A 10,187-nucleotide genomic window follows, 5' to 3' on the forward strand; every position below is an offset into this window, starting at 1 on the left:
TATTGCAGACTGGCTGGTAAGTGAGCTGGGATTTTTTTTTGACATGCCTTGCCCTTCCATGTGCTCCTTGCTGCAAAGTTCAGTTATAGGCTGAGGTGATTGCTAACAGGAGCTGCAGTGGGGAAATGCTTCTTTAATGCTGTAGGACGGAAAAGAGAGTGAGGGGAACGCATACATAACCTTACACCTTGTGGATGATGTTGGCGCTCAGTCCCACACTGGTAACTCTTTCCATTCCAAAGCTGGAAGGAAACAGGAAATAATGGCGCAAATAATGGCGCAGAGTGACCAATAAGAATACGGGAGCTCCCAGAGCTTGGCCCAACCAGCTTATGCACTGAGTTTTCAGAGACAGGACACGTGTAGAGGTAATGCCAGACTCTGGACATGGAAATGGAGAAAACACTTCCATGGAGAACCCAGGTTACTGCCATGATAGCCTTGCAACATTCAGTCCAGCGGGGGGCCTGGATGTGGAGGGCTCCAAAGCCAGGTTGAGGACCACTGTGTGAGGTCACTGAGAACTGAAGACAAAGCCTCCAGCAGCGGTATAGAGAACAGTCTTGATTGAATAAAGTGCTTGCAAAAATCACAGGTTAGTCTAACACAACAGAGCTGAAGAAAAGACGTCTTTCTTTTTTTTTTTTAGTGAAAAAGGCATGCTGGTAGTGCCTTTTAATGCAGCTCTGTATTAATGAATACAGAGCTGCATTAATTGGTGGTTTTCTGTGGTTCAGTGTGAAAAGTTTACAAAATTATCGAAATCAAAAGGGTGAAAGCCAATAACAAATTCAAACAGCTATGTCTAAAGGATTTTTCATATCTTGGGGAGTCGGGTCCATCCTGATACAACAGCATTTTATCTATACACTATTGGACTCTCCAGTATGCTGAAAATTATGGGAGATCAGAGTGGCAATGTGTTATTCCGGTGGTTGGTAGAAGTATAAACAGATTTGGCAGCACACACCCAGAAAGCAGAGAGGTGACAACTTACTGTTTGCGTTCTCCTCTCCAGATCCAGGCTCGAAGAAAGTCACCTTCCGCCCATCCACTGGTTTCTTCACTGGAGCCTGAAAACATACACAGTGAGCAGAGCATGTACAGTTGGGTCTAACTACACAGTTTGGCACAGTGACACCCATATCACCCGACCATCTGGGAGTAGCAACACTGTGCAAGGCCTAGATGGAAGGTGAGAAGTGTTAGTTGTAACCCCAAAATGTCTTTCACTTTCAATGATTTACGTTACACCACTGATCTCTAGGTTATATACAAATTACAAAAGTGACATCACCATATACATTATATGTTACAAGAATTATGTCAACCTACTCATACACTTCATATATGTTAAAGGAATGACACCACTGCTGAACAAGTGTCCCCCCAATTCCTGGGAATAACCTCCATACTAACTGGACAGACCATTAATGGCAGTCATGCATACACTATATTCCCAGAACTGTCCTCGCACACCAGGCACGTGTTCTGCTCACCTTCTCATCATTCTTCAGGGCTGGTTTGGCAGGTGCTGGAGGAACTTTAAACCCTAGGAGCTCCAACATGTTTTCGGCAGCTTTGCGTTTGGCCACTTTCTTGTTGGTGCCCATTCCCTCTGCTGTCTGATTCCCAACCTTCACCTAAGAAAGAAGGAATTAATGAAACTTAGAAATCAATCCGCAAACACAGCAATAAAACAGTCTTTGAAATAATGGCCTGTCCCCCACACATACCTGCATGACAAACTCCCGGCGCCGGGGTAGGCCTCGTTCAGTGATGAGGGTGTATTCAGGTTCTTTGTCCTTCTTAGCTTGTTGTATCTGAGCTAGCCTACTGATGGGGTTCATGCCCTGTCCGTACTCTGGATTGGTCGGGAGCTACAAGACCAGAAAAGACAAATCAGTGATGCACTCTGGAGGAGGATATCCATATGGAAAGGGGGGGGGGGGATTCTGGGAGCTGGTTCATCTCACCTTCACGATGGACTTAGTTTTCTTTTTGATTCGTGGTTTCATTTTCTCTACTGTGGGAAGAGGAGGCAGTTTCTTCAGCTCGGCAAGGACGGCCATGGCAGCATTCTTCTTAGAAATCTTTTTACTCTTCCCTTCTCCTTCTCCGACAAACTCTCCAACTGTCACCTTAGTGGCAAAGCTCTTCATGTGAGGGGGACCAGTCTCCTTGGTCACCTGGAGAAGAGCCAGTCATGTCAATTGCGGTGTGGCTTTGCACTCCAGAAACTTTATTCAAATATGAAACATTTTCTCTAGCTTTTAAAGATGGAGTAGTTGAGGTCTGTATACATTTGAGTTAGTAGAGTGTTGGCTAAGATAATGGAGCACAGCAATGAAACAACTGTTATAAAAAATTATACCACTTGCACGGCCAACAATACCCCACCACTCCAGTGCCCTGATATCTTCTCCATAACTCCTCCCCCCATACCAGTGCCCCCTTGCTTTTTGAGAAATGCTCACCCTACAGTGCCATGACACCCACCCAAAAATGCCATGCGATGCCATACAACACGCTGCCATCCAGTGTCCCAGCCATCCTAGCTCCCAATCCACTCACCCCATAAATGCCTCTACTCCTCCTCAGGGGCAATATCCCCTCCATATTACCTATGGCTAAGTTCTGGGGAGATTGTAATTAGTAAATTGAATTCAAGTCAGCATTAACCCCAAGTGCAGACATTGTTCTAGAGCAGAAAATGATCCAGGATAAAATCCTGCACACAGGACCCAACCAAACAAGACAATACCATGGCACACAGCCATTCCCCCCCACCGCTGCCAGGTCTCACCTCGAAATTCACAGGCAAGTTCCTTTTGAGTGCAATTTCAAACACCTGGCTTATTTCTGACTTATTTAGATTTTCTTCATCCGATGCTTTTCCATTCATCTGCCAGATAAAAATAACAGGATCAAAAAGACGATGGACACAGACCTTGCCACATACAAATAATGTAAACATATACACTGTAGCTAGAAAAGTAGAAACCCAATTCACAGAGCCAGCAGCTGATGCACTTCATGAAGGCAAAACTGGCTGTCCTGACTAATAGTGGACGGTACAAGCCGGTCTTTACCATCTCTTCATCCTATAAGGTCCTCAGAAATCTTTGTAGACAATTTAAAGGTGAACCCTTGTCTACCATAAGGCCGGTGCTCCTATTTGGCCACCAAGTATAAAGGGTGTGTGTATATATATTTATTTATTGAAAGCGGAAGTGATATAAAACATTCTTTTGCTTATGCTGTGTGATGCGACACCTAGCTAACAGGCGGGAAGCCTCACTTTCGTCATTCACTGCGTGCACTGCTAGTAATACGGATTCCTGTCAGAGCTTACCGACCTTGAAAGAAGGCAAAATTGTTGGTGCCGCTTAGCTGGTGCATCTGTACCCGAGGTTACCAATTTATTTGCTGTGTCGTGAGGTACAGTATCAAAGGTTATGGCGGCAAATACAGCTTCTGGGAAAACATCGTGTGACAAGCATAGGTGCAGTCGACATGGTCAACTGACCGAAAGACATTGCGCAGGATTGTGATCCGGAATAAGAAAACAACTGCTGCAAAAGTGTAACTGCAGAGCTCATTCTCAGTCTTCCAAAGCCCGTGTCCACAAAAACTGTGTGGAGGGAACTCCATAAGCAAAACATTGCCAAACCTCTAGTGACCGATATTAATGTTCAAAAGAGGAGAGAGTGGTGCAACACCCATAAAACGTGGATTACTGATCAATGGAAAACTTTAATATGGTCCAATGAACTGAGCTTCACATGGTTTCCAACCACCAGATGTGTTTATGTGTGGTGAACACTGTCCCAAGCTTACAACCAGGACTGTCTTGTGCCAATGGTAAAGCATGGTGGCAGAACACTCATGGTGTGGCCAGCCATATCTTGGTATTCTGCAGGCCTCATCATCACCTTGAAAGGTAGAGTCACTGCCAGCGCCTACGTACAAATTTTGGCTGACCATGTGCACCACATGGTGCAGACACTGTTTCCCAAGACAGCGCCATTTACCAAGGCGACAATGCCCTGATTCACATAGCTGGTGTTGCCAAATTGTGGTCGGACAAACATGCAGACGAAGTCTAGCAGCTTCAGTGGGCGCCCACCTCAATTTCATAGAGCAACTAGGATCATTTTTGCAGAACAAGGTTAAAGCTCATTTTTCCGGCATCTCTGCAAGAACTGTTATGGCTTTCGCATGGAGAGTGGTATCAGATGCTATTATCCACCATCCAAGGCTTACATTTGTCAATTCCCAGGAGAATTCAGACCGTCTTGGATGCCAAAGGAATATCAGGTAACGATTTTGTTCTTTTTGGCGTTTCCATAATAAATATATATATATTTATATTTATGTGTGCGCTCAAAAGTATGCATACCCTTTGAGAATTGGCAATATACAGTATGCACCATTTTTAAAGAAAACATGAGCGAGCAGGTAAAACACATTTATTTTATTTCTTATGGGAATCATATTCTGTAACTGTAGATCATAAAAGAATGGCCCAATCATAAAAGAGAAGTAAACAAATGAAATGCCCCCTGTTCAAAAGTCTGCCTGCCCTTGGTTCCTAATACTGTGTATTGCCCCTTTTAAAATCAATGACAGCATGCTGTCTTTTTAAATCGTTGTCTACGAGTCCCAGAGTTCTTGCAGGTGGTATAGCTGCCCATTCATCCTGGCAAAATGTACCCAGGTCATGCAAAGTCTTTGGTCGTCTTGCATGAACCGCACGTTTGAGATCTCCCCAGAGTGGCTTGATGATACGAAGGTCAGGAGACTGTGATGGACACTCCATATCCTTCACCTTTTTCTGTGGTAACCACAGGAGGGTCAACTTGGCCTTGTGCTTAGGGTCACTGTCATGCTGAAAAGGCAAGAGTGTCCCATGCACAGTTTTCGTGCAGAAGAATGCAAATAGTCTCCCAGTATTTTCTTATAACATGCTGCATTCATCTTGCCATCAATTTTCACAAGATTTCCCGTGCCCTTAGAGCTGGCACACCTGCCACCACCATGCTTCACAGTGGGGATTGCATTCTTGACACTATAGGCCTTGCTAACCCCTCCCCAAACACAGTGTGTGTATATATATATATATATATATATATATATATATATATATATATATATATATATATATATACACACACACACACACACACACACACATATACACACCTATCTATATACACACACATATATATATATATACATAGATATATATATATATATATATACACATACATACACCTCTCTATCTATCTATCTATACACATACATATACATACACACACATCTATCTATCTCATCACATATGATTACCCTTTGCATACACACTACTGATTACCCTTCCTATACAACACGTCTCTTACCTCGAGTTTTCTGGGTAGGGGTTCATGCTGTAAGTATTTTAGAGCTTTGGCAGCTGCATCGTGCTTGGCGGCCTGCCGCGTTCTACCTTTTCCATGAAATTGTTGTCCACCTATAGACAGCTCAACTTGGTACAGCATAGGGGCCATGGGGAACGGATAGAAGTACCTTGTGGAGAACAGAAATAAGTGTTTTAATCTACCTACCAGTCTGCTGGTACCAATAGAGAAGAACCTGAAAAGACGTACCGTGGGGGATAACCGCCACCCCGCATGTTGTAGCTGTATGGGGAACGTATTCCTGTATAAGGGTCCAGGGGCTTATAGGTGGGTTTCCGGCCCAGCTTCATACACAATGCATTCAGTTCCACAGTGGGGGTTATACTGTCTGTTAAATACAAAGACGCAATGAACAACATCACAATACATCATGTTAAATACAGATCATCGTTTCCTGGCTTGACGGGGGAAACATACTCTAATATGGACACGGACAAATCAAAGTCAAATGTTTGGGCTGGAGTTAGGCTTTAGGTAACTATATTGCCTCTATTCCTGGATGGCTGTCACTAAAATGAGCCCCACTGAACAATCACCACAGCTGGCGAATACATTCAAAGTGCAGCATAGGGTTTGCTTCCTTTAAACGATAAAAGAGTTGCAGGATGAATATCCATTGGATAGACTGTGCTGCTACATGCTGACCAAAGTCTGGGACATGCAAACATACACCCTTTCTTGAAAGATGTCTTTTGAACCAGACAAATCTGGCCCCCCCTCCCCCAGTGTACCAGATATTAAGATCAACAGAAAGGGAGAAGGGATTTCAAACTCCTGTACAAGTCTCAGCATGTCCCTGGCATTCCCTATCACAGTGACAGACACTGGTCCTGGTAGTAGAAAAAAAACTTCCAAATTTACTTTGTTACCATAGGTATCTATCCACAGCCTCTGAAATGACCACAACGCATGTTTGGGGGTATCTGAATAATCCCCAGTGCAACAAACTCAACCACCAGATGCAGAGGATACTGCAAGATCTTCTATAGACCCAAGGAAAGAAAATAGATGATTTCACTGTCCTAATGAAACCCAACACCCCGAATGCTAAGTTTTTACAGCAATCCCCACCCGCCATCCATAAGATCACCCAGCCACTAAACAATACAGTTATCTCTCAGAAATCTTTCCATAGACCTCTTCGGGCTGCTGGGGCTGCAAAGGGACCTCTTGCTGTTATAGAGCTGGTGTGAATCATTCTGTGTTATACTTACAATCGTACCGCACACGTGACACGCTACATTACATATGTACATGCCATAGAGGCATAAATCTGTACCTGGGTTTCTTCCCTCACCACGAGATGGGCGGGAAGTAGGTTTCGGGTATTTTGTCCCCTCCAAGGCTTTGGCGGCGGCAGCATGTTGAGCTTTTTTAATACTTGTCCCTTCGGCCTCCCAGTTCTGGTCTCCCAGTGTGAGCTGTACGGTGAAGGTCTGTAGAGAAAGCACCAAAAGTCAGCACTAAAGACAGCACAGGACAAGGTGAGACAATAACAAGACAGGAAGAGTCCCATCAGAAAAGTGGGTACTGCGGGGCCAAAACAGTGGTCAGGTTGGAAGAGCAACAGGAAAGCTGACAAATGACATCCTAAGCAAGCCCTCTCAGCCTCCCCCCCCCTTCCATAAACCAGCTAATGATCTGAATAAACATGATGGCTGCCGCTCATCGTTGGAGAACCTTTGTGGGTGGAGAGAGATCACGTAACTAAAAGTTTACTAACAAAACATAGTGGAAATCACTGCATTCATCAGAGGAGGTGATCATCCACTAGGAAAATCTTGCAAAGTGTTTCCACTACAGTAAAGAGGCACAAAGCCAAACAGCTGTGTGAAAGGCTTCTTACACTGGGGTTGTGACAGATTTGCAATAATTTAGGCTTTCACCCCTCGTCTCTAAAAACCTTCACCGCCTGTCCCTGCCTGGTGCCTCACTCACTCTGCAGGATCCAGTCCCCAATGGGCTCTGTGCTGTGGCCTCATTCATTCCCATGGCTGAACTCCTCTAGATGGCCCGCCATGACTATGGAACAGAGAAATGAATGAAGCCATGGTACAGGGCCCATTCGGGACTTTCTCCTACAGAGAGTGTAAGGCACTGGGCAGGACCATACAGGGAAGATCTCCAGAGCACAGTTGAAGGGAGTGAAATTGTCCTTTAAGGAGAAAGTAAAAAAAAAAATCCCTCCTGGCAGCTCTCTAGACTTAATGGGGTTAAGAAAAGCACAACATAAGAGCTTAACCTGTTTCTCTTCTGTACATACTGAGACAGGCCATTCAAAAAACAGGAGGATAAGAATCATGAAAAGCCAGGCTGCAAGTTCAATCCCATTGCCATGGTTGTGGAGTAGTGAACTGTACATTTTATTGGCCTTTAACTGGAGTTTTCCTCCAAGGATGCATTCATTATCTCCACCCACAGAAGCTCCATGTACATGAGGAGACCAAATATGGAGTCAGAAGAATGTGACATGACTGGACAGTGATCCCAAAGAGAGGGAGAGGTGACAACTACGAACAGATTCTTGTAAAGAGGGGACAGAAGGCCCAAAAGAACAGGACAGAAAATTGTCATAGAAGAGCGAGTAGAAGAGACGGATACCCACTTGGTTTGGGCGATCTTCTCCCACTCTCTCAAGAAGGCTGTAATCCTGCCAGCGTCCTGGCCGTATCACCTGGGGGGGTACGAGAGAACAACTCTCCGTCACGATCAGTACTGGAAATTACCACCAACTAACACTGCCCCCCCCCACTCCACCCCACAGAATGAACATATCCACATGGCCATCTGAGGATTGTTTACAGATTATCTGCTCATATCAGTTCTAACCCCCCCATAACTGTGCATGTGTAGGATAACCTTCTATCAGTCCTATATTACCCCCCCCCCCCCAACAACTGTGTATGTGCAGTATAACCTTCTATCAGTCCTATATTACCCCCCCCCCCCCCCAACAACTGTGTATGTGCAGTATAACCTTCTATCAGTCCTATATTACCCCCCCCCCCCCCCAACAACTGTGTATGTGCAGTATAACCTTCTATCAGTCCTATATTACCCCCCCACCCCCAACAACTGTGTAAGTATACTATATCAGTCCTATATTACACCCCCCGACAACTGTGTAAGTATACTATAATCTATCAGTCCTATATTACACCTCCCCTCCCAACAACTGTGTATGTGTAGTATACTCTTACATCATTCCTATAGTATTTTGTATCCTCTATATTATACGACAACCTCCCCCGCTTTCCCCCAGAACCATGTATGGATATTATAATCTATTATAGAATACCCCCCCCGAACCATGTAAAGATTATAAATCCTATATTATGCTGCCCACCTATACCTTCCCGCTCAGCTGTGCCCGTATTATACACCTTAAGGCTCAGTTCACACAGCTGCAACCCCAAAGTCGTGTGAATTCCATGGCAACTTTTCATTGCAACTTGATGTGGCTCTAACAGGGCTTTCATGCAACCTTGATGTTTTGTAACTTTGGCTTTAAAAAACCCTTTGAAGGTGCAAAGATGAGAAAAAGATATGAATACCGTGCGACTTTTGTGATTTTAAACTATATGTATATGTAAACCCTAACCTTGTAAAAACAACCCAGTTTAATACAGAAATGAAAAGCAAAACAGTGTATAGATTAAAAAAACAAAACAAAACAAAAAAAAAAAAAAACACATTATCAACACATTTAGTGATCACATACCCTCTGTTCTCTGCTGCATAAAAGAGAAACAGCAGTACACTGGTCTTTCCAGTGAATGGCTGAACAGTGGGGAGTGATGGCAGGACAAGTCTGATCATTGGAGGAGAGCACACAGAGTTCCCTGCACAGATAGAGCAGTGACCACGCTGTGCTCTCTTTGTCTGGTGTGGTCAGTTTTTAATAGGAAAGCAGAGGGACTGGCAGGAACTGGCTAGGGATTTCACACAAAGGAGCAAACAGAACAAGATACCAAACTCTCCATTATACACACACAGAATGCCGCATTTTCTGCCTGCTGGAATATCACACCAGCACACACTCAAAATATAATTTTAGAATTCCAATAAATTAGAATTGATCTTCAGTAGTAAGATGTAATGGCCTACAGAAGGAGGGGTGATCAAACCAGTGCAGGCCTCCCACCACCCCATTTCCTAGAAGGTGCCGCAGGTCAAATGCTTACAACATATGCCAAGGCAAAAAAATAAAAAATAGCTATTCATCTCTGCACATGCACCAATGCATACACTGCAGACCTTGCAAGCACAGAAAAATACCTATTGATCTGATAGAAATGCTCCCAGTTCCTAAGCCCCTTTTGGGGCTGACAACACAAAGCGTTACTGTGGACTGAGTGGTGTCAGCCAAACTGCTTAAACCCACCCCCACTCTCCCATCTCCACAACATAAGAGCTCATCATTCTTAGCCCAAAAGAAGGACTAGAAGGACCATGTGACACAACACAGAGGTGTTGAGAGGGCACAGGGCAGCTTTGAATTTCTGGCACGATCAACTTTTATTCTTTTTTTCCCCTCTCATTAACTGATATAACAAGACACTTTCACTCTGTAGGACCAAAAGGAATAAAAAAGAAAAAAAAAAAAAAAAAAAAAAAAAAAAAAAAAGAGAATACCCAGATTCCCACAAAAGCCTTATTGTGACTGGTTCCATTAAACACCACAGAAGTATCTTCTGAATACTGCAGATGTCTATAGATGTCATGCTACAG

The 10,187-nt window shown here is 44.0% G+C and overlaps 1 protein-coding gene across 1 annotated transcript in view; it reads right to left on the bottom strand.

Annotated features, from left to right (window-relative positions):
- Positions 1 to 923: 923 nt before the first annotated feature.
- STAU1 (staufen double-stranded RNA binding protein 1) overlaps positions 924 to 10,187 on the bottom strand; it is a 27,497-nt gene continuing 18,233 nt past the window's right edge. The window contains exons 4-12 of the mRNA XM_089661080.1: positions 8,062 to 8,130; positions 6,736 to 6,892; positions 5,646 to 5,784; positions 5,400 to 5,565; positions 2,807 to 2,905; positions 1,977 to 2,189; positions 1,737 to 1,880; positions 1,500 to 1,643; positions 924 to 1,073 (exon numbers count right to left, since the gene is read on the bottom strand). Of these exons, the coding sequence (XP_089517206.1) occupies positions 924 to 1,073; positions 1,500 to 1,643; positions 1,737 to 1,880; positions 1,977 to 2,189; positions 2,807 to 2,905; positions 5,400 to 5,565; positions 5,646 to 5,784; positions 6,736 to 6,892; positions 8,062 to 8,130 (1,281 nt within the window). The remainder of the gene's footprint in view (positions 1,074 to 1,499; positions 1,644 to 1,736; positions 1,881 to 1,976; positions 2,190 to 2,806; positions 2,906 to 5,399; positions 5,566 to 5,645; positions 5,785 to 6,735; positions 6,893 to 8,061; positions 8,131 to 10,187) is intronic.

This window comes from Staurois parvus, unplaced genomic scaffold, assembly GCF_062004578.1.
Source record: "Staurois parvus isolate SC_StPar_1 unplaced genomic scaffold, SC_StPar_1.0 ptg001305l, whole genome shotgun sequence".
NCBI lineage: Eukaryota > Metazoa > Chordata > Amphibia > Anura > Ranidae > Staurois > Staurois parvus.